We start from the raw sequence: 25,791 nt of genomic DNA on the forward strand, positions 1-25,791 counted from the left end.
TTATTATTATTATTATTATTATTATTAATAAACCTGGTATAATTACCTGCTCTGTGCATTGGTATTACACAGAGCAGCCGCAAACCTCCTCTTCTGGGGTTCCCCACCAGTGATATCTCTGCTTCTCCACATCTGTGTCTGCCCCCATAGCAGGCTGCTTGCTATGGGAACAAACATGCAGGCTCACACTCAAGCCGGACTGTGTGCATCATTAGACACACAGAGTGGCTCGGCCCGACCCCCCTTTCCCTCCTCACAGGATTTAATTGACAGCAGCAGGAGTCAATGGATCCCTCTTCTGCCACAATGTCCTGTGGGGAGAGCAACACAGACCAGCACTGCTGCAGATGTTTACAGCATACATACTCACCCACCCGATGGTCCACTCTGAGCAGAGAGCAATGATGGTCAGTCAAAGCTCTTTGCTCTGCCAGTGCTTGTTGAAGCTCCTGGCTGGGGAGGGGTGGGAGCAGCCATCTCAGGCTTTCAGTGGTGTGCTGAGAGGCTGAGCCAGCTGCAGGGGAAAGAGACCGCCGCTCCAGATGAGTGCACCTCGGTGGTGAGTATGTACTCAGAAAAATCCAGTGGGTGCAGGCAATGTACGAAGCATAAATAGAAGCAAAAAGGTATGGACAGCCGCACTCCGATAAATGTAAAAAACAATAAAAGCCTTTAATCCAGTAAAAAAACACTGCACAAACAGAGAAACAGCAAACGGTGGGATGATATAGCTGACGCGTTTCACATTGTTATACAATGCTTAGTCATAGCATCTTTAGACAGCTGCTAATTAGGCATCTGGGTGGATCTCAGTGTTATTGTTGGGATGCTTCCAGAGCCTGAAGCGGCTCTGTGATATCAACTAACAGTGGGCTGCATACCTGTAACCCAGAAGAGAAGTACAGTAAAATCTTAAATTGCAAGCATAATTCCTTCCAGAAACATGCTTGTAATCCAAAGCACTTGTGTATAAAAGCAAATTTCTCTATTAGAAATAATGGAAACTCTAATTATTCGTTCCACAAACATTTATTCATAAATCCTTCAGTTTATAGTCCATATGAAAAGATTATAGCAATGTGATTATAGGATGTACTGGAAATGGAGCGGGTACAAAGAAGCGCAACAAAGCTAATAAAGGGCCTGGAGGATATTAGTTATGAGGAAAGGTTGGGAGCACTGAACTTATTCTCTCTGGAGAAGAGAGAGGAGATATGATTTCAATTTACAAATAGCATAGGTGACTCAACAATAGGGATAAAACTTTTTCGTGGAAGAGAGTTTAATAAGACACATGGCCACTCATTAAAATTAGAAAACGAGGTTTAACCTTAAACTGCGTAGAGGGTTCTTTACTGTAAGAGCGGCAAGGATGTGGAATTCCCTTCCACAGGCGGTGGTCTCAGTGGGGAGCATCAATAGTTTCAAAAAGCTATTAGAGAAGCACCTGAACAACCACAACATACAGGGATATACAATGTAATACTGGCATATATATAATCACACACATAGGTTGGACTTGTGTCTTCTTTCAATCTCACCTACTATGTAACTATGTATATCTATATATGTGATAAGTTGTGTAACCATAAAATGTCCATCCACAAATGGCAGCCTCAACAAGGGGATTAGAAGCAAAATCCAGCAGGAGCTACAGAGTATTAAAGAGAAGAGAGGTGCCTCTAAGTGTAGCAAAAGGTTGCTAAATGTTGTACCTTCATTAATGTAACCATATTTGTACACTTATGCCGCTTACACACAATCGGAAATTCCGACAACAAAACCGTGGATTTTTTTCCGAAGGAATGTTGGCTAAAACTTGTGTTGCATACAGACGGTCACACAAATGTTGTCTGAAATTCCGAACGTCAAGAACGCAGTGACGTACAACACGTACGACGAGCCGCAAAATATGAAGTTCAATAGGCAGTGCGGCTCTTCTGCTTGATTCCAAGCAAGCGTGGATTTTTTGCGGCGGAATTGCATAGAAGAACTTTTGTTGTCAGAAAATTTGAGAACCAGCTCTCAAATTTTTGTTGTCAGAAATTCCGACAGCAAATGTCCGATGGAGCCTAAACACGGTCAGAATTTCTTACAAAAAGCTCTCATCAAAAATGTTTGTCAGAATTTCCGACCATGTGTACGCGGCATTAGAGGTGCCTCTCTTCTCTTTTATACTCAGTTGTGATGTGCCGTTGCTTGGATATCAAGTCAAAATGTATTTTAAAATGTTGCTTGTCTTGCAAAGCGCTCTCAAACCAAGGTTTTACTGTATGACCAAAAAAGCTTTAGCAATACTTATATTTTAAATGTATGTAAATCTTAACTTCACTTACTTGCTACCTTTTGATCTGTAAATATTTCATGAAATGTGTTTTGTTATATCTGTTTTAAAAAATGCAAAAAACATAAAAAAAATTCAGTTGATCAAGTCAGAAATTCAGGCCTGTCCTGTATCCTTTGCAAAATAATTTAGGAACTTAGGGCCAGATTCTGGTACATTTACGGCAGCGTAACGTATCGCATTTACGTTACACCGCCGCAAGTGTTACGGGCAAGTGCTTGATTCACAAAGCACTTGCCTGTAAAGTTGCGGCGGCGTAGCGTAAATCCCTCCAGCGCAAGCCCGCCTAATTCAAATGATCGTGTAGGGGGCGTGGATCATTTAAATAAGGGCGTTCCCGCGCCGAACGTACTGCGCATGCTCCGTTTTGAAATTTCCTGCCGTGATTTGCGCGAAATGACATCGCACCGACGTCATTTTATGAACGTAGACGTGAGTTACGTCCTTTCCTATTCACGGACGACTTACGCAAAAAAAATAAATAATAATTCGATGCGGGAACGACGGCCATACTTTAACATGGCACGTCTATCTATACGCCACGAAATAGCAGCTTTAACTATACGCCGGGAAAAGCCGACTAGCGACGACGTAAGAGAATGCGACGGCCGCGCGTACCTTCGTGAATCGCCGGAAAAAACTAATTAGCATACCCGACGCGGAAAACAATGCAAACTCCACCCAGCGGGCGCCAAAGTATTACACCTATGATCTGAAGGCGTACGAAGCCGTACGCCTGTCGGATCGAAGCCAAAAGCCGTCGTATCTTGGTTTGAGGATTCAAACTAAAGATACGACGCGGCAAATTTGAAAGTACGCCGGAGTATCAGTAGATACGCCGGCGTACTTCTTCTGTGAATCTGGCCCTCAGTACCTTTTTGGTCCTGTATTTGTGGGGTTTTTAAAGGGCTTAAATACTTGGAAATGTGCATGTGTTTCAAAGATATACTGCATTTTTTTTTTTTTATTTGCACTGACATACACTTTGAGGTTTATTTATACAAAATTAGCTGTGTGAATGGCTAAAACATTCACTAAGCTGTTATGGCCCGTACACATGATCCGAATATCGGACCAAAACATCCGAGGAAGAATCGTACGATTCTCGGATCGTGTGTACACTACTTTCGAGACCCGATCATGACAGTTCACCCAATATTATTAGATCGGGCAAGCACTTAAATTTTCCTCGTACGATTCCAGATCGTACGATTTTCATTTAGTCAGTATAGTTGTCATCCGAAAATACAATACAAATAAATGACAACACATGACTTCACTTACAATTTTTTTTTCTGTCGTAGGAGAATTTGTGACTTTAGTAACCAATCCAATTTCTACTTGCGACTATTAAGCGGAAAAAGTCGTACAATCTGTTGTACGATATTTGAATCGTGTGTACGGGCCATAACAAATATTTTCTTATTTTGTCTATTACTTTTATTTTCTATACTCATCAATGCCATAATATGGTATTTTCCTGAAACAACTCAATTAGAAAAACACCACATTGTGGCCACCAGATGGAGCTAGCGATCAGAGGAAATAAAATATGAAGCAAAATATGGGATTATTTCCTGAATGAAAGCTTGAGATATTCGCAAAGTTAATTTTTTTAATAAAATTGGACCTCTTTAAGGGGCTCGTGAATGCATATAATATGTGCATGCTCTTTAAAAAAACTCTTTACAATGACCTATATCAGTTTAAAACTGTGGTCTAGACGGAGCTGCTTACTGTGGTGGGACTGAGCTGCTTTTTGGCCATCTTAGTATTTAAACCAAATCTACAAAATTAGGAGATTCAAACTGAGAAGCTCATTGAAATCAACTGGTTTCCAGAAATCAAAGAAAGCTCTCTATTTTAGAATTCCTTAGTGACCCTGCAGTGGGTTCCAATAAGCTGATTTTTAGGAGACTGACAGATTGGAGAGTGCTGTTGGACACTTCTTGCCCCCGGCAGGGGATTAACATATACTGTGGAAGGTGGGGAAGCCTTTTATTTTAAATTGGTTTGGGGGCCAATCTCTGACAATTAGAAGCATTCAAAAGAGAAAATGGAAGAGATAGACACTTCACAGTCCTGAATTTAAACAACAGAGCTACAAGTGCCATTGGAAACTCATTCTGCACCTTCTACCCTTCATCCAAAACAGAGGATTTATGAGTACAAAGGCGTCTCTTACAAAAATAATGGTATTAATTAAAACCTGGAAAAGCATATATTGAAAGAACCATTTTAAGTAAAATTTTCAAAAAAAGGAAATAATATATTGCGCCAACCCAAAAAGTATACATATATAGAGCTGCCAACACAACAATCAGACAATATTGTGAACAAACGTGAAATATAAAATGTGGCGCTGGTGAAAATGTTGACATCCACAAAATAGTAATTGGTGAAAAACCAAATAAATTATACTCCAAATGTGCAAAGGAAGTATGCTATGTGAAGTGTGGTCACTACACATCCAAGAAGTATGTCCAAAAAAGACACACTGTGTGATAACCAAATAGACAAGGAATAAAAGTAAAAAAAATATAAATGATGTAAACACACTTGTGCAGTGATTAAAGCGGAGGTTCACCCGTACATAACATTTTTTTAGCCTTAGATTCCTGCTCATTTTGTCTAGGGGAATCGGCCAGTTTTCTTTTTAATCAAAGCTGTACTTACCGTTTTAGAGATGCATCTTCTCCGCCGCTTCCGGGTATGGGCTGCGGGACTGGGCGTTCCTATTTTGATTGACAGTCTTCCGAGAGGCTACCGACGGTCGCATCCATCGCATCACGATTTTCCGAAAGAAGCCAAACGTCGGTGCGCCGGCGCAGTATAGAGCCGCACCGACGTTCGGCTTCTTTTGGCTACTCGTGACGCGATGGATGTGACCGTCGGAAGCCTCTCGGAAGGCTGTCAATCCATACCCGGAAGCCACGGAGAAGATCGCTCTCTACAACGGTAAGTACTGCTCGGATTTTAAAACAACTAGCCGATTCCCCTAGACAAAATGAGCATCAATCTACGGGTAAAAATTATTTTTAGGGTGAACTCCCTCTTTAAGTAGTCACCCTGCAAGGATGGCTATCAGTGAATAATAATGAACTAAAAGCTGTTGCGGCAAACACATACGTTAGTCCATATATAGAGCACTGTCCATACAGTCGCAGCAACCAAGACACAATGAATATAATCAGATAGGTCTTGGAAGACAGCAGTGGTCACCAAGGGATGCTTCCAACCATTAAATCGTATGAGGATAATAAAATACTCTTACCAGCAGACGAGGACCCAAGCCACCTTGCAGTTGTGGGTCAACTAGGCTTTTATCCACCGGTAGTGGTACTCCAGATAGGACTCCTCCAATGGTCTCCTCCTTCTGTTGGTGTAGGTGCCAAGGGGGACAGCAACTTCAGGGAGCAGGAAGTTCTTGGAAGCTGAATAATCCAATGACCAGACTCACCAACGAGTGGATGATAAAAAAACAAAAAAGAAGAGAGAGCCTCCACATAGTGTAAATCCCAATCAGATATGGGTATTTATTAAGAAAATTTAAAATTTTCAAATAAATGAATATATAAAAAAATATATGGATTGCGATCTAGTAGTAAAAAAGCACAGTGTGGAGCAGCTTGGGCTAGCTTGTAGACCCGATGCCGTTTTGTCTACAAAGACTTCGACAGGGGTACAAGCCAGCCTACCCCCCCGTGTTCTGTCACAAATCCTACTTCCGGGATGTCATTGAAGTGGCCGCAAGGCATTCTGGGGCGTGTAGTTCCGAGATATGCAAAATCAGCTGAATCTCTGGATTTTAGCCTTCCAGTGTCTCCATAAGTAGGGAGAAAGCATTGCAGAACCTCACGTGACCGCAACACCTTGAGGCGATTAAGTTCGCATTTGTTGCGCTATACAAGTTTCTCATTCACTCACTCACCTAGGCGCAAGGAATGCTGGGGCACGTAGTCCCAAAATATGCTCATAAGGCTAAAAATCAGAGCCACGTCTACCAGCCCACGCCTTCTGCACCTGACGCAGAATCTAGTGAGGATAAAAGGACTCTACTAAAAGAGGGACATGTAAGAGATGACACAGGCTTAAACAAGTATCATACAAAAAATCAAAATATTAGCATATATGACAATATATAATTATAGATAGATTTGTTCCTAATTGGAGGGGGGAATCCTATACTAGAGGTTTGTCCAGGTTAGAGACCTTCTGGATATACCAGCTTACATGTTACAGGCCTTATGGCCTACTCGATCCCGGAAGTAGGATTTGTGACAGAACACACATGCTTGCCATTATTTAATTATGTTCTTATTTAAGCGCAGGGGGTATTAGGCTGGCTTGTACCCCTGTCAAAGTCTTTGTAGATGAAACGGCGTTGGGTCTACAAGCTAGCCCAAGCTGCTCAACACTGCGCTTTTTTACTACTAGATTCCAATCCATATATTTTTTTATATATTTATTTATTTGAATATTTTTAATTTTCTCAATAAATACCCATATCTGATTGGGATTTACACTATGTGGAGGCTCTCTCTCCTTTTTTGTTTTTTATCATCCACTCGTTGTGAGTCTGGTCATTGGATTATTCAGCTTCCAAGAACTTCCTGCTTCCTGAGGTTGCTGTCCCCCTTGGCACCTACACCAACAGAAGGAGGAGACCATTGGAGGAGTCCTAGCTGGAGTACCACTACCAGTGGATAAAAGCCTAGTTGACCCACAACTGCAAGGTGGTTTGGGTCCTTGTCTGCTGGTAAGAGTATTTTATTATATCATATCATACGATCTAATGGTTGGAAGCATCCCTAGGTGACCATTGGGCTCGGGTATGGGGGGGACGGGGGGGGGCTTGGGTTTGATTATTTGGGTATGGGCACTCTTTTTTTTTTATCACTATGTAAACTCTAGTATTATTTGTATTTTTCTATTCTATGGCCATATAGGCTCAGCTTGTCTATACCTATATATGGATATAACAAACAAAGAAAAAAAAAAAGAATAAAAAAAAGAGAAAAAAGCAACTTCCTACCATGATGTGAACCAGGATGGAGACAGCGTATGAACGCAAAATTGATTATGTCTCCGGTTTGTGTTCTCCGAGTTGGGAAAAAAAAAAAACGTATTCTGAATACAGACGGCAGAACCTTTTCAGCCAACATACACAAAACCACATTGTTTTTCAGCTCTTTAGCGCCACCCTTTGGGCAACTTCTGCTAATGTTGTGTAATGGTTAGCATTGGTTCGGAGCATGCGTGTTTGTACTTTGGATTTTAGTCAGATGGATTTGTGTACACACGATCGGATAATCCGACGGAACACATTTGTTGTCGGACAATTTGAGAGCATGGCTAACCAACATTTGTTGTCGGAAATTCTGACAACAATTGTCCGATGAAGCATACAGACATTCGGATTATCCGACAAAACACATCCATCACACAATTGTTGTCGGAATATCCAATTGTGTGTACGGGCCTTAAGGCAAACAGAAAAGTTGGCATGCATTTTCTCCATTTCAAATATTAAAATTTGACCATGAGGCTGATTTACGAAAGTATGTTTAAATGTTCGCACTATAAATTGTGTGAAGATTCACAATTATCCAATCATGTGCAGAAGTAAGTACCGTATTTATCGGCGTATTGAATACTGCGCTGGCATATACCGAGCGCAGTACACTGGTGTATCTTTGGGCAGTCTCGGCGCCTCTCGCGCTGACGTCCTGAGCGTACAGGACGTCAGCGCGAGAGTTGCCGAGCCTGCCCGACGATACACGAGTGTACTGCGCTCGGTATATGTCGGCGCAGTATTCAAACTCGGCGCGGGAAACGAGCGGCGAGGACGCCGCAGAAGGAAGCCGGACCCAACGAAGAGGACACCCGAAGCCGCAGATGGACGCCGGACCCGACGAAGAGGACCCCCGGAAGCCACAGAAGGACCCGTACCCGATCGAAGAGGACACCCGAAGCCGCAGACGGACGCCGGACCCGACGAGGCCGCCGATGGACGCCGCGCAAGACACCAAAACTGTAAGTACAAAAAAAACTTTTTTCCCACAGGATTTGGGCAACTTTAGGGGTGCGCGGTATACGCGGGAGCGCGTTATACCGCGATAAATACGGTAAATTTTCTTTTCATATGAATGGAAATTCAAAGTGAAACTTTTATGAGGCTGATTTACTAGAAGAGTTGAGAAGTTTCACTCCAAAAAAATGTTGGATATCCACTTCATGTATCCAAGCATGTGAAAAGTAAATTCCTGTTCACTTTGATTGCCAAATCATGTGCAGATATTTTTTGCATGATTGGGTAAAGTAAATCTTTTCACAATTTGTGAGTGAAGATCAATACTATCAATGTATGTGTTTTTTCAGGATTCAGGCACACTGGTGTGAAGAAGGATTTCCAGAATACATCCTAATATTCGATGTAGAAATGTTTACTCACCTGAATGGATCAATGCATTCACTAACTCAGCCTAGCTTTAATATGGTAAAATGATTGGGGACTTCCACATCTGATAGAGGTCTGAACACCATCAGAGTCAGCATTTTTGAACAAATTCTACATAGGACACATACACATGCACATTCCATATACCTCTATTCTTACAGCCTCTGTGGGGAAGTTGCTAACCTAAAACAACATGAACATAAATTTAACCTATTTTTAAGTATTTTGCCTCTACCAGGGCCAGTTTCGCCAACCAAACCATTTAAAATTTACTGACACGACACCCAAAATTTGCTGGCACAGCCAAGTTTTTACTGGTATTTCCAAAAGTTACAAAATTTAATTTTTAAGTGCCCATTTCAATATTTAGGCTACAAACAAGTACAAATTAGTAATGTGATTTAAGGTAGATATTAAGGCAAAAAACATATTTCTTATTTTATTTTTGATATAGTAAGTAAGTAGCTCAGGGACAGGACTCAGGAGGACATGAAATTAGAATGGGCAGGCACACATGCACGAAATTGGCTCTCACAGTGACATTGACAGCAGTGTGCAGCAGCATAGATGATGATGACACCTCACCAACACGTTTCCTTCTGAGTCACAGTGACAGTCTCTCTCCATGCCAGGTGGTCCCTTCAGTCAACTCCAGTCCAATCAGCACTAATAGTCCTGCTACTGGCTTGCCTTGTTCCTGTCTAGAGATGGCCTGCCCGGCGGTCGGTTTGTGGCAAACTTTGCATGTTCGCGGTCCGCCAAACCAGCGGACATCTGGTGATGTTCGCAGCGGTCCGCAATGTTACATGGGTAAGAACTTTGACCTATGACACAGACATCCATCAGGTGGTGCAGGACAGCCAATTGAGACATTTCAGCACATGGACATACCCCCTACCTTATAAATAGACCTGATCTGGCGGCCATCGTACATTCTGCTTTTGTCAGTGTAGGGAGAGGTTGGTGTTTGGTGCAGGGACAGGCTGTATTCAATCAAATAGCTATCTAAAAGGTCCACAAAAGTCCTTTTAAGGACTGGTATAGGTGTGCTACTTGCTGTGCAGTACATAGGTGTGTAATACATTCATATACTTTTTGTCAGTGTAGGGACAGGTTGCTGTTTCCAGCAGGGACAGACTGTAGTGACACAAATCGTTACCTAACAGGTCCACAACAGTCCTTTCAAGCACTGGTATAGGTGTGCTACTTGCTGTGCAGTACATAGGTGTGTAATACATTCATATACTTTTTCTGACCAGGGCCAAATTACTGAAAGTGTGCCAGCCCAGCAAACTTTTTTTTTTTTGCTTCTAATACCACTCCAGTTGAAGATCATTTCCATTTTTGTATTCTATTTACCCGATTGATTTAAAATAAACAACGTTAACGTACCTGACGATTGTTTTAATTAGCCCAATAAATTTCTCCTCCGGAGTAATTTGTAAACATATCTCATCTTCAATCAGTTTGGGTTTGTCATTTGTACAAAGGTTATGAGATATCATTTGTGCGATTAAAAAATGCATGTCATATGCAGAGCTAAATAATCCAAAAGGCACCCTAGACAGGAGTCTAGGGCCCAGTTGATGTCTAGGGAGACAGCTACAAACCTCATGATCCTTCAGTAAACCAGAGAGATAGTGTAATTGATCAAATCTGTGCACCTTCACAAGGTAGTATGCATTTTTATTAAAGTAATACTAAAGTCTCTGTTGTTTTTTTGTTTTTTTTGCTTAAAAATAACAAACATGTTATACTTACCACCTCTGTGCAGTGGTTTTGCACAGAGCAGCCCAGATCCTCCTCTTCTCAGATCCCATGTCAGTGCTCCAGGCCCCTCCCTCCTGACAAGTGTGCCCACAGCACAGTATTCATTTAGACAAGGACCCCCGGCTAGGCGCCACCCCTTATCTCTCCTCATAAACAGGCACATAGAGGAGTGAGAATGCCGGAGAATGAAGCAGTGAACATATTTCACTGTCCGTTTCTGTGTCAGTAAATGAGGATTCTCTGTGTGCGGAGCTCATCGGCGGGAGAACATGTTCAAACACTTCTCCCCCGATTATCTCGGTTTCATAAACTGTTTATTAGCGGAGATCAGCGGCGATCCTTGGGATAACCTCTGTTCACAGTTTCATAAACGGACACCTAAAGTCATAGTTGATACAATAATTTGCTTTTAGTGGAATAACCAGTAGTAAATTAATCACTGTTCCAACAGCAATGCTATATTTACTGACAGCCCAATTTCTGTATAATTACCCTAAGGCCTGGTTCACACTGGTACGATTTGAGATGTCAAATCGCATCTCAAATCTACTGCATTTGCCGGCAATGGCACCGTCCTAATCAGTGCGACGCCGCATCTGCTGTAGTTCCTGTACTACTTTTTGCGATTTCGGGCCGCGATTTACATTGACATCTGTCCAGAAACCTGCACAGATGTCTCTGAAATCGCGGCCGAAATCGGGACTGCCAGCGGGAGTGAAATTGTGCAAGTTCAGCTGAACTCGCACGGCACCAGCTTTAGTAAATCTCCTCCATAGCAGCAATGGAATGGCATCATTTTGCCCCTGTATAAATCATTAAGCCCTCATTTACATTGGAGCGATTTGTCATGAGGTTTAAGCTGAGAAGTTGCAGCCTATTGCTAGCAAAGGCACCATTCCAATCAGTGCGATGCCCACTTTGCGGCGGTGCACTGATTTGCAACAGTAGTTTCTGCACTTTTTTTGCAGATTTTGGTTGCAACTTCAATAGACATCTGTGCATGAAACCGCACAGATGTCTGTCAAGTAGCACCTGAAATCACGCTGACCTGCTACTTTGAAATCAGGCTACTTCAAGTAGCATCAATGTGAATCAGGGTTTAGAAGTCTTCATTTAAAATATGCAGTTCAGTTTTGGGCACCACATCACAAAAAGGATATTGGGGAACTGGAGAAGTGCAGAGAAGGGCAACCAAATTTATAAGAAGCATTGAGGAGTTCCGCTAGAACTAGTTCTAAACAAGCTCAGTAAAAAAGAGATGTATGCATTCCTAAATGTACATATTATAACTAAATACAAGTTTTTCTTTTTTTTCCCCCCACTGGAGCAAATTGGACCATGAATAAGTGTGTGTGTGTGAGTGGGGGGGATTCCTCCTTCATCTGGATCAACTACGGGTATAGTGTATGTGCAGGATTTTTATGTGTGTGTGGTTTTTTTTTTAATTGGTTGAACTAGATAGACTAGTGTCTTTTTTCAAACTGACTAATTATGTGACCTAACACTGGGATTGTTTCACTTTTCTAGTTGTTGACTGCAAGTTGCCAAAAGAACTTGAAAATGGATTGATTACCTTCTCTACATCAGAAAATACTACCACATACCAATCAAGTATTACATATTCCTGCAGAGAACCATACTACACAATGACCCCAAACATTACTGGTGAGAGACTATAATGAAACTATACCTTCCTATTTTTTAAGAGTATTGGTGAAATACAAGTTGTAATGTACCTGGTGGTGGAACCTGACGCGTGGCGGTAGGCTTCTCTTACACCTCTGGATCAGGAGAGTGAGCACGAGTGCCTGACTGGTATTCCGTTGCAGGATGCTGAAGAGCAGTGCATGTGTTGCTGAAGAGCAGGCTGTACATTGCTGAAGAGCAGTGTGTTGCTGAAGAGCAGACTGTGCTGGCAGGGAGACCGGAACAGAAGATAGGCACAGGTCACAAGGTAAGCAGGTTCAGGCAGTCCAGGATGGCAACTCAGAGTAGCAGATCAAGTACAAACGGTAGTCAAAATCAGGCCAGGGTCGGTAACAGCAGACAGATGGGCGTAGATGAAATCCAAAGACAAGCCAGGGGTCGGTACAGGCAGTGTTCAGGCAGGGTCAGGAGAAAATCAAGTCGATAACAGGGTGTACCAGATAATCAGGAAATGTAATAGACCAAATGGCAAGGACCCAAGTCCATAGTGCAGTTTAAATAGCCTGCTTGGCATTTGCACGCGCACACACACCCATTTCGCACCTGCGAATTAGCCATGGACCAATTTTCTTTGCACAGGAATGCACCTTTCCTAACAGTGCCCCCTTCCCTATGGGCAGTCCCTGGATGCCCAACTGGGCCAACTTTTCAAGATGCCTGTGAAATAAAGCTTGAATCAAGCTTGAGCATTTATGCAGGAATCTTGTTCCCAATAATATTCTTCCGCTGCATACCCCTTCCACTTAATCAAGTACTGCAGTTGATTCCTTTTCCTCCTGCAATCCAGGATGGTCTCTACCTCGTATTCTTCTTCACCATTGATAATTACAGGTTTTGGATGAAATACCAGATGAATTTTCAGAGTCAGGTAAGGTTAGTTCATAAGACACATTATTAATTTTCCTCTTTACAGCAAAAGGACCCACAAACCTAAGTTCCAATTTCTTCATGGGGCATGCCAATCTTAAGTTAACAATAGAAAACCACGCCTGTTTGCTGGTATTCAAGATCAATTCACCCCTCCGTTTCCTGTTGAAGATTCTTTTATTATCCTCTTGCGCTTTAGCTATTGTTTCCTGCAGGACTTTGTTGATTTGCTGGAAGAAATTGTATGTGTCTTGGTCAGCTGGAATAGAACATTCAGGTAAGTCATTGGAAAGAAATGGATGGATGGAACCCATAATTTGCAAATAAAGGAGACTCTTTGGTAGCGGAATACGTTGAGTTATTATATGTAAATTCAGCTAGGGGCAAAAAGGATACTCAGGATGCCCAATCATCCTGGGAGAATAATGTAAAGTAGGTTGATTTGTTCTCTTCATTTGCCCATCAGTCTGCGGTTGAAAAGCAGAAGAGAAAGAAAGTTAAATTTTCAAGATCTCACAGAGTTCCCTCCAGAACCTGAATGCATACTGGACTCCACGGTCTGCGACAATATTGGCAGGGGTACCATGAATCCTTACGATTTCTTTTGCAACGATTTGGACTGTTTCCAATGTATCATGGAAGCCATCTTGGAAGAGCGATCTACCACGACAAAGATGGCCGGTACCCTTAAGATGGTGGAAGTTCCACAAAAAAAATCCATGAATCAGAAGAGGCCTAAGTAACCCCCAAGCTTTACTCCTGCTGCTTTTATTGTGATTGCAGGTGACACAGGAGTTCACATAAGCTTTAAGGTTTTTGTTCATCACAGGCCACAAGAACAGATGCTGTATTAAATCAGAGGTCTTATAGATCGCAAAGTGACCTGCTAGCGGGTGATCATGACACAGTTCAAATATAGTCATTCGGCACCCTCGGGCACAAAGATCTTATCTTCGGACCACAGTAACCCTTCTCTTGCCGTAAGAGAAACCCCTGCATGAGAGGAAATTCATGCTGAAGCTTGCTTAACCTCTTCCTGCCTGGTCAATAGACAATTGACGTCCCGGAAGTGGTTCTGTTATCCTGACTGGACGTCTATTGACGTCCAGCAGGATAACATGCCGGCGCGCGCCCGTGGGGGCGATCTCGGTAAAGAGCCTCAGGTAGCACGTGATCAGTCGTGTCCAATCACGGCTGATCACGATGTAAACAGGAAGAGCCGTTGATCGGCTCTTCCTCATTCGCGTCTGACAGATGCGAGTAGAGGAGAGCCGATCGGCGGCTCTCCTGACAGGGGGGGTTTGCGCTGATTGTTTATCAGCACAGCCCCCCCACGGATGCCCACACTGGACCACCAGGGAAGCTGCCAGGACCACCAGGGAAGCCCAAAGCATGTGGATGGCCAGGTGCATCCCAAATGGCCATCCACATATGCAAATTGATGCCAAATATGTGCCAATCAGTGCCCACAAATGGGCTCCACCAGCCGGTCCCGGACCATCGGATTCATGGTCGGGTTATTGTTGCCAATCAGTGCTGCCTATTGGTGCCCATCAGTGCCGCCTATGAGTTCCCATCAGTGCCACATACCAGTGCCACCTATCAGTGCCCATTCTAAAAAGTATTTAAAGATGTAATTCACAAGGTATTGTAAAGTTGCTGGTGCATTGCTTAACCCGAAAGGCATTACCAGGTATTCAAAGTAGCCAAAGCATGTGCATAAGACCATCTTTCATTTATCCCCTTCCCGCATTTACACCAGATTTTAGTCTCTCCGCAAGTCCAGTTTAGTAAAGATTGTGACGGAGTCTTTGAAATAGTTTGGGGGGTTAGCAGGGAATCTGTATGGAAGCTCACTGCTAGAGCTCCATGTTCTAATACCTTCCTGAAGCGGCTAGCAGCGACGAAAAGCGCGCCCAAGGACACAGTATCGATCCGGAGAGGACAGAGAACATCTCCAGCATTATGGAGAAACGTAATTCCCGCAAGAAACCCCACAAATTGGGGTTGTTTATCAGTCCGGCTGAATCCCCTCAGGAAAAAGATGGCGCCTCCTCCCTCACACACACAGACCAGCTGCCAGGCAACTCTGTGAGGAGAAAGACACAGGCTCTGATGCTGCAGCAGCCTGAGAAGGAACAACAAAATGAAGCCTTTGAATCAGACTTCATCAGCCCTGTAAAACAAAGGAGAAAAGTGTCATCTGGAGATAAAGTAAGTGACATTGAAATAGACTGTGATTCTGATGCTGATATTAACCCCTATGAGGTAAAATTGGACTCCTTTCCCACCTCTGGCAAAGCAATGCTTGACACTGATATGAAGGAAATGCTAAAATCATTGCATGGAGCGATCCAACATGACATGAGAGCATTTATGCAAAAATCTAAAGCGGAAATAGGAGATTTGGGTGAAAGAGTGGACTATATTGAAAACAAAATGACTGACTTCACTGACGCCCATAATGAATTAGTTGATGACCATTTTGCTCTTGAGGAAGAAGTCAGGCAACTGAAGCTTAAAGTCTCAGACCTCGAGGATAGGTCTAGGCGAAACAATATTAAATTCCGCGGCATTCCCTGAAAACGTAAAAAATAATGACCTAAGAATCTTTTTGCAAAAAATGTTCGTGGACCTTATCCCCTCATTACAAAAACAAGATCTAGTGATCGACAGAGCTCACAGACTTCCTAAGCCCTCGCACATCGCAGCGAAACTTCCGAGAGATGTGATCGCCAAGATCCATTTTTTCCAGACAAAAGACATGCTAATGCATTTTGCAAGACACCATGCTCCACTACCAGACCCCTACGCGGGAATTATCCTATACTCCGATCTTTCCCAAGCTACTATCTTGGCGCGGAAAAACCTGAATCCGATCACCAAAATATTTTGAAACCACAAATTAATTTATAGATGGGGTTTTCCAACCAAACTATCTGTGGAAAAAGATAACATGTCTCATACAATACACACACTGCAAGATGGCCTCAAGATTCTGAAAAAATGGAATCTACTCCCAAATGATGAAAGTACCTCGATCGATGGAACCACCAAAGAAAAACTGACCGCTCCTTGGAACGTCAGTCATGGATGACACAACCGCCGGTATAAAAATTCTTGTCTCTTTTCTCTCCAGTTTATCATGGCCTAAGTTCCTCAGGCACATGAATCCCAGGGAGCCCCTATCCTGAACCCCTGATCTATGATTAACAAAGCCCCCACAACGAGAGTGCACACATTTATGCACACAGGAGTTGCTCGACAACTCGCTTGTTTTTACATGTTATTTTTTGTTTTTGTCTCTGTTTTTGACCCTGATCCTAATTTACTTCCCTCCCCCCCTCACAAGCAATATCATACAATCTTCTTTTTTCATGGAAGTTATGTAGTCGATGGACACGCTTTGCCTTTACTACATTCGATACATATACAATTCATCTATATGAAAATTATTCGCTATGCCTAATCTAAAACTACTCTCATTAAATGTGAAGGGCCTCAACAGCCCCTTCAAAAGAAAAGCCCTATGGAATGATGCCCTAAAATTCGGATGCGACATACTCTGCATTCAAGAATCGCATTTTGCAAGAGACAACCCTCCTCAATTTTCACACCCTAAATTCCCGCATATCTTCGCATCTCACAACAGTAAGAAAAAAAAAGGAGTCCTGACGATCATCAAGGATTCAATCTCCTTTCAACTTTTGGACTCAAAAATTGACCAACAAGGTCGGTATGTAATACTGGTTGCAAAGATTGAAAATACAATACTAACACTAGTCAATATCTACGCACCAAATAGGAACCCACAACAATTCCTTCAAAAAGTTTTCACAATAACAAAGAAAATACAAAAAGGCAATATTATCTTATGTGGGGACTTTAATGCAACGATGGACCCTACTCTGGACACCACTAAAGGGATCCAATCCAAACAAAGAGGTTTGAAGAACATCTTCTCACAAGAAGACCTCCATGATCCTTGGAGGTGTCTCCACGCAACAGAAAAGGACTTTACGTTTTATTCAAATGTCCATAAATCCTATTCTAGGATCGACTTCTTCATCACTGACAGAGCTCTCCTCCAGAAAACCACAGATGCCCATATACATAACATAACATGGTGTGACCATGCTCCAATCTCTTTAATTATTGATCTAGCCCAACAAAATTTGAAGCATGTTCTTTGGAGGAACAATACATATATTTTGTCACATAGAGGAGCTCTGGCAGAGATGAAGGAAAGACTAGAAGAATATTTTAAATTTAATGACAACGACGAAGTCTCTATCTCTAGTATATGGTGTGCCCACAAAGCTTTCTCCAGAGGAATGCTGATACAATTGACATCTAGGGGGGAAAAAAGGCGGTCACAGGAGGTAAATAATCTATTAGTGACAATAGACAAATTAGAGAAGGAACACAAGCTAGCCCCCAAACACATCCTCCTCCTCCAACAACTTAATGAAGCCAGACACGAGCTTAGAGCGACTTTGATCTCTGATCATGAAAAATACCTCAAAAAACTAAAACTAAACCACTACTCCCAAGGAAATTAAGCGGGTAAGTTACTTGCCATGCAACTATGTATTAGACAGAACAAACAGAAAATCCATGAAATTGTTCACCACAAGTCAGGAAAAGTATTGTATAACCCACAGAGTATAGCTGATGCGTTTGCAGAATACTATGAGGGCCTATATAATCTAAAAAAAGATCATACTGTCACCCAACCAACCCTAAAAGATATAACCCAATTTCTTGATAAACTTAACATCCCTACAGTAGATTCCGCTACATTAGAAAAATTAAATGATCCTATAACAGTAAATGAAATCAAAAAAGTAATCTCAATGTTACCACTAAATAAAGCGCCCGGTGCAGATGGCCTATCTAGTGAATACTTTAAGGCATTTGAAAATATGCTTTCTCCATACTTGACCAGATTGTTTAATCAAGCTGTCAACACCCGCTCATTCCCTAAGGAAATGCTTGAAGCAATTATCATCACAATACCAAAGCAAGGGAAAGACCCGACGTCTCCAACTAATTATAGACCTATCTCGCTACTTAATTCTGATTTAAAAATTTTTGCTAAGGTTCTAGCTAATCGACTATTAGAAATTACTCCTTATCTGATTGAACCAGATCAAGTTGGATTCGTGAAGGGACGTCAAGGCCTGGATAGCACCAGACGGATGAATAATCTACTTAGCCATGTAGAGCGCGGTCGGATGCCTTCTCTGCTTCTCGGACTGGATGCGGAGAAGGCATTCGACAGAGTGCACTGGGGATATGTAGCGGAAACCCTTAAGAAATTTGGTCTCACAGGATTTATTTTTGAAGCCATAATGTCTCTCTATACTACACCATCTGCTAGGGTATTTACATCGGGAAGTATATCTAAACAGTTTAGTCTCTCAAACGGTACTAGACAGGGATGCCCCTTATCACCCATTATATTCTCATTAGCAATTGAACCACTGGCAATATCTCTCAGATCTAACCCCAATATCGTAGGAATCAAGGTCGGTCAAATAGAACATAAATTGGGATTATTCGCGGACGACGTTCTTTTAACTTTATCCGCTACCGACACACTACTAGAAGATGTAACCGCTATCCTAGATAAATTTGGATCAGTCTCTTATTATATGATTAATCATAGTAAATGTTTTGTACTACCTATGAACATCCCACCAGACCTAGTTGTTAAACTAAAACAACAATCTAGCTACAATTGGGACAACCCCTCCATTACCTATCTTGGGATTCAACTTACTTACCCACCTAATAAACTGTATGAAGCAAATTATCCCTCTTTATTAACTCAAATCACTCAAGATACACAGTCTATTAAAAAGACACAACTATCTTGGATTGGAAGAATAGCAGCCTTTAAAATGAAGACGTTACCAAAAATTCTATATTACTTCCGCTCCCTCCCCATCCCATTACCGACTACATTTTTCACACAAATTAACTCGACATTGAGCAACTTAGTCTGGTTGGGAAAGCTGGTCTGGTTGGTCTGTCATTGGTTAAAGCTAAAGGAGGCCTAAACCGCCCAGATTTACGCCTATATTACTTCGCCTCACTCCTTGATCAAATGAGATACTGGTTCAGATATTCAAATGATAAATTATGGTTGAACATTGAATGAGAAGTGTCTAAAGGGAAGGATCTATTTTCCCTTTCCATGGCCTGCTATGCTCTACCAAAAATTAATACACCCAACTTCCTAACAATTAGAGCTACTCTGGCAGCCTGGAAGTTTGCTCTAACAAAATTACAACCGACATGTAACCCAGTCCTAATGCCAATACCACTAGGAGTAATCGATTACTGTAAAGTAAGAATTACGACCACACCCTGGTCCAAACAGGGAATCAATTTTTTTGATCAGCTATCACCCGATGACATACATAAAATAACAAATAAACTCATAGCCAAACCGTTCAATAAAAACTTTGACCCAAAGAAAAGTGTGGAACTCCCTAGGGCGCTGTGGGAATTCTTCACTTCCTATAAAATAAGTGGGAAGAGAGGCATATCCCATATATATAAACTACTTTCATCTTTTCCAATTCAAACCAAAACTTTAAATATGATTAAATGGGAGAAGGATCTATCACAAACTTTTACGTGGGAAGAATGGCAAAAAGCCATCCATATTAACAGTTCTTCTTCTGCATGTGTAGAACATTGGGAGAACGCCCAGAAAATACTAAACCGCTGGTATTTGACCCCTTACAGACTATCCAAAATATTCCCTAGCTCCTCCCCCATATACTGGAGATGTGAATCCCACACTGGCAATTTGTTACATACCCTCTGGGATTGTAAAACCTTATCTAGCTTCTGGAATAATGTATCCTCCTTTATCGCATCCTTCACTGGAAATCTAAAAATACTCACACCTGAATTAGCCCTACTAGGTTTAAATCTAGATGTCTATCCTCCTCAATTTAGAACTATAGTTGCCAACTTCCTTACAGCAGCGAGACTCACCATAACAAAACTATGGAAATCTACCTTAGCACCTAACTTATCTGATGTTGTCCAGAGACTCAATACTCAGGCTCACTATGAGCTAATGTTAGCACATAGGAAAGGAACCATAAGTAAATTCATTAAAAATTGGAATGAATGGATTACTCATCCTAGGGCCTCAAATTTTCTGAAGAATTTTAATAATTATTAAGTGTGTTCCTGAACGACTACACTCCTAAACTAGACCGGATGTAAAAGATAACTTCCTACTCACCTTCCCCTCCCCTCCTTCCCTTGATACCCCTTTATGTTAATTTTGATTTTATAATATAATATAAGATAATGAGCCATAATCCCTTGTTTACGGCATGATCCCGTTGGGGTAAACAGGGATTGCTAGTTACTTGTTTAAGCATCTGACCACTATCCAACTGGACTAAGGCCCTATATGGTTACTGTTTAGTAAAATGATAATTTGGAGTCTACCCAGGCACACTGTTGAACACAAAGTATGACTAAGAAACTGTTGTATTGTTATGACTCTTATTTGTGCTTTATTGTGTATCTTTGAAAAATACAATAAAAAACATTTGAAAAAAAAAAAAAAGAAATAGTTTGGGGGTTAATGGAAGTGGGTATCTTTTGTTTTTGTTTAACTCATGATAATCCACACAAGGCCAGAGAGAATGGTCCCTTTTTTCCACAAATAAAATTCTGGCTCCTTCTGGAAGGGTAGAAGGCCAGATTAATTCCTTGCTAAGACTGCAACATGAAGTATATTTGGCATGTGTTGCAAAACCTCTCAGGTGTGGGGACTCTTGGCTCTGGAGGAAGCATCATCACTGTAGGGGGAGCAGGAGCAGCTGTTTGAGCTGTTGCTGGAGCAAACTGGACTGAGGCAGTAGCGGTTGCAGAGGTCACTGAGGCAGTCAGGCCCTGGATGCGACTCTTGAGCTCTGCATGCCCCTCTTACAGGCTTCTAACAGGTTGAGTTATTGCTGCAATGTGTTGACATATCTTGTCCAATGGAGAAGCCCCTCTCTCAAGTTCCGACATGGCCGTTTGTAACTGTAATATTTTTGGTGGTGGAGAATGACGTGTGGTGGAAGGCTTCTTTTACATCTCTGGCTCTGGAACCCTGGTAAAGTGACAGGAGCACCTGAGCACAGAGTGGGCATGAGTGCATGACTGGTCTTCCGTTGCAGGATGCTAAGGAGCAGTGCATGTGTTGCTGAAGAGCAGGCTGTGCATTATTGAAGAGCAGTGCATCACTGAAGAACAGTGCCGGCAGGGAGACCGGAACAGGAGATAGGCACAGGTCAGCAGGTTCAGATGCAGGGTAAGGCAGTCCAGGATGACAACTAAGAGGCTGATCAAGTACAAATGGTAGTTGAAGTCAGGCCAGGGTCGGTAACAGCAGACAGATAAGTGGATAAGCAGAGGGAGCAGGCAGAGACGAAATCCAAAGACAAGCCAGGGGTCAGTACAGGCAGCATTCAGGCAGAGTCAGTTGCAGATAAAGTCAGTAACAGGGAGTCAACACAGGAACAGATAGTGGATAATAAGGAAATGTAATAGACCAAACAGCAAGGACCCAAGGCAGCCTAAATAGCCCACCTGGTGTTTGTGCGCACTCATTGATCTGCACCGGTTCGCGCATCCACACCTGCGAATTGGCCATGGACCAATCTTCTGTGCACAGGAATTTCCTGACACAAGTGTTATATGCACAATACACAAATGTAATTAGCATTACTACAACAGTTATATGTACATAAAATTTAAATATGCAATAAAGATTGTATTCAAGTGCATATGCAAAATAGGGGATAATAAACAAGGAAATTAGGATGTCCCACACTTGCAGAAAAGGAACACTCAATCCATTAGTGGGAGCTGGTCATATACCCAAAATGTCATCCAAATTTGGGAGTTAATGTGAAAGGTGAAATTAGTGAGCAAGGGGTGGGGGGGGGGGACTGGTGGTGTTTAGGGGTTCGATCTGCTCATCACTACTGTCTATATATGCAGTAAAATTTGGAAGTTCAGTCTTGGGGAAAATTCTTCTGTGATATTTGGCTTATAAAAGTATGTAATTTATCACAAATTATAGTATTGATGGTATTATTACATTTTATGTAAATAAAAATCCCAGTTATGTTTCATTCGTTGCAGCTGTTTATTTCTGTAAAGAAAATGGAGAGTGGATAAACTCAGAAATTGGAATCAAGCTTCCTATATGCGAGCCAGGTAATTACTAAATATATAATGTGCTGTAAAAGGTATCTAATCATCATAAACCCGTTTTATATTGGCTATGGACAATGAATCTACGGTGCAAAATAAAACAGACTTCATGTAGAAAAAACACATTAACAGCATTGTACAGATTTTTTGTAGCCTAAGATGTTAAATTGTTCAAGCATACTATTATATGCAATTCCTACATAGCTATTTTTATTTTTATACATATTACTATTAGCACACACATTTTTTTATGCTTTAACATCTCTTTAGGTATAGTCCAGTAAAATACATACAGGCAGAGACTGAGGCACTGTAATACACACCTTGGCAGTGTGTGTGTGTGTGTGTGGAAAGACACAGGGGTGTCTTATCAGTTGTATCCCAAGGAGAACAGTCAACCAGGACTTTTTGCATGTACCATAGACATTAAATGGTCATGGTCACCATATCAAGCTAAAAACAGCTAGTCTCGTCTCTAAGGGCACTATTACATTATACCAAACTAAACATGTCCAGTGAGTTCCAGGTAGCATTCTTCTTGTTTTTGGTGTATACATATATTTTCTTACATGTGGGTTAATTGTATTTATTACATGTGCTTATATAGTGCTGTCAATTTACACATATATATATTGTACATTAACATAAGTCCCTGCCCTCAATGAGCTTACAATCTAATGTCCTTAAAGGCGGCCATACACGGTTCGAATTTCAAAAGAATTTTCTTTCGAAAAACGTATCAAAGAATTTTCGTACGAATTTCGTACTGTTAGTGGGCTGCAGCAGCAGCCGTATTTCGTGCAGCAAACAAATTTGAGGAATCCAACATGTTGGAAATTTTTTGAAAAACGAACGATTAATAATGGCAGAATCGTGCGAGAAACGTAATAGAAAAAAAATGTGCAAGAAAAGAATATTGCCGGAGAGAAAATAATATTCTCGGAGAGAAACAAATATTCCCGGGAACATGAAGGTTTGGTCGGCCGAATTTCGAAAATCAATGGTGGCATCATCGGATCACAAAAAAAAAAATAAATTCTGATTTTGAAAAGAAAATTTGTTCGAAATTCGACCGTTTATGGCCTGCTTTACTCACATTCATACACTAGGGCCAATTTAGACAGGAGCCAATTACCTACCAGCATGTCTTTGAAGTGTGGGAGGAAACCCATGCAGGCACAGAGAGAACATGCAAACTCCAGGCAGGTAATGTTGTGATTGGGATCTAAACTGGCAAATCTAGCACTGCTAGGTGGATGGGCTAACCACTTTGTTCCTTGATTTTTTTGTATTATTTCTCATGCTGCAAAATCCTCCGGGTGCAGGTAAAATGGAAAATGTATTATCAAATACTTACCGTAATTTTCCTTTCCTGATCGGCTCCATGGCAGCATACGTGTGAGTTGGCCTCGCCTCCATAACTACCCAATAGGACCCCTCCCTAAAAATTTCAGCTCTGGGCTCTCAGCCATGTTCCGTAACTAGCCTACTCCAACTCACACGAACTCCTGGAATCAGGAAAGGAAAATTACGGTAAGTATTTGATAATAAATTTTCCGTTTTCCTGACATGCTCCATGGCAGCATACGTGTGGGAAATAACTCACCAAACACACCCGGGCGGGCAAAATGCTGAGGCAAGAAAATAAATTAATTTAACATTAAAATTAAAATTCAGTGAAGATAAGGCAGCCAGTTCAACACAATAGTGGGAAACAAAAGTATTAATAGACGACCACGAAGCCGCTCTGCATATAACTTCAGGTGCGACATGACGTGAGGCTGCCCAAAAAGTCGAGATGCACACATATGCTAAATTCCGAACATTCTGAACTTGCACTTACCTGGGGTAGGCTCTGTAAATGCACAGGGAAGTCGTCATTTCAAACGATCGTTCCCAAGCTTCACAGGTTTCCTCAGGCTTTTTAAAACTGTCGCGCGTGACTTAACGCGCCAGACTGCGATACTTGCGCGCATGCGTGAACCAAGCCTCGCTTTCGTTCCCGGGTCCGCGCACGCACAGAATGCAGACGGAACCCGGAAGTAAGATGGAGCGGCGGCTGAAACGCACAGGAAACCAGCTGCTCACTGGGCATGTTTGAAATAGGGAAAAACAGCAGATGAAATATAGAAATACATACAACAAACATAAACACTGCTGCCATGAAGGCGATACCGCTTACCACCACGTACGATCGATTCGGCCAGGGACATCGCATCCATACACACTCCAGGCTTTCAGCAGATAATGGCCACCTGCACACTGCTAGGTATTCAGGCCTGTGCGCGCTCGTCTCTCCAGTGGAAAACATAATCCAGCTCTTCAGCGCTACTCTGCAATACACTCCATACCCTGCTTAACAGTCAAGGCTTATTGGAGGGATGAGACACCATATCATCGGCCGATCTTGATCGTAGGAACAATCGTCTTCAGGTAGGAGAACCAAACACATGGTCCTACGGAGGAGGACAAAAAAGGAACACGGCTGAGAGCCCAGAGCTAAAATTTATAGGGAGGGGTCCTATTGGGTAGTTATGGAGGCGGGGCCAACCCACACGTATGCTGCCATGGAGCATTTTAGGAAACAGTTTTTATGAGTTTCCCTGTTCTTAAGACCTTTAGCATGCAGACACACATAGGTTGCAATTGCTCTTAGTTGTCTGTCTCTCGCTGGCTTCAACAGCTATCTGAAAAAAAGCATGCAGTGAGCGAAGTCAAAGTGAAGTTAATTATTACTCTTGAGGCGTGACCCACATACAGGTGAGTGAAGATAATTGTTCAGTATGCCATCTAGGTAACTAGCATTTCAGGAGAGGTCAGTAATGACAACCTACATTTTTCTCCCAGGAAAGGTGACTTACCATACATTTATTGTACAGTTAAAACGCTTGTTTAATATCAGCTAATGTAAGATTTACATACATACTTAAATTTTAACCACTTCAGCCCGGAAGGATTTGCTCCCTTCCTGACCAGGATATTTTTTGAGATACGACACTGCGTGGTCAGGCGATGTTGTACCCAAACAAGATGTCCTTTTTCCCCCACAAATAGCGCTTTCTTTTGGTGGTATTTGATCACCTCTGTGGTTAAAAATGTCTGCGCTATACACAAAAAAAGAGTGACAATTTTGAAAAATATATATATTTTTTTACTTTCTGCTATAATACATATCCCCAAAAAATAATATGTATTCATCAGTTTAGGCCCATATGTATTCTTCTACACATTTTTGGTAAAAAAAAATGCAATAGGTGTATATTTATTGGTTTGTGCAAAAGTTATCGCGTCTATAAACTATGGGATCAATTCAGGGACTTTTTTTTTATTATTGTTTTTACTGGTAATGGCGGCGATCTGCGATTTTTAGAGGGACTGCAACATTGGGGCAGACAAATCT

The 25,791-nt window shown here is 41.8% G+C and overlaps 1 protein-coding gene across 2 annotated transcripts in view; it reads left to right on the top strand.

Annotated features, from left to right (window-relative positions):
* MASP1 (MBL associated serine protease 1) overlaps nucleotides 1-25,791 on the top strand; it is a 160,795-nt gene that overhangs the window by 84,303 nt on the left and 50,701 nt on the right. For both annotated transcript variants that reach the window (XM_040349593.1, XM_040349594.1), the window contains exons 9-10: nucleotides 12,102-12,239; nucleotides 22,320-22,394. In XM_040349593.1, the coding sequence (XP_040205527.1) occupies nucleotides 12,102-12,239; nucleotides 22,320-22,394 (213 nt within the window). The remainder of the gene's footprint in view (nucleotides 1-12,101; nucleotides 12,240-22,319; nucleotides 22,395-25,791) is intronic.

This window comes from Rana temporaria, chromosome 4, assembly GCF_905171775.1.
Source record: "Rana temporaria chromosome 4, aRanTem1.1, whole genome shotgun sequence".
Taxonomy (NCBI): Eukaryota; Metazoa; Chordata; class Amphibia; order Anura; family Ranidae; genus Rana; species Rana temporaria.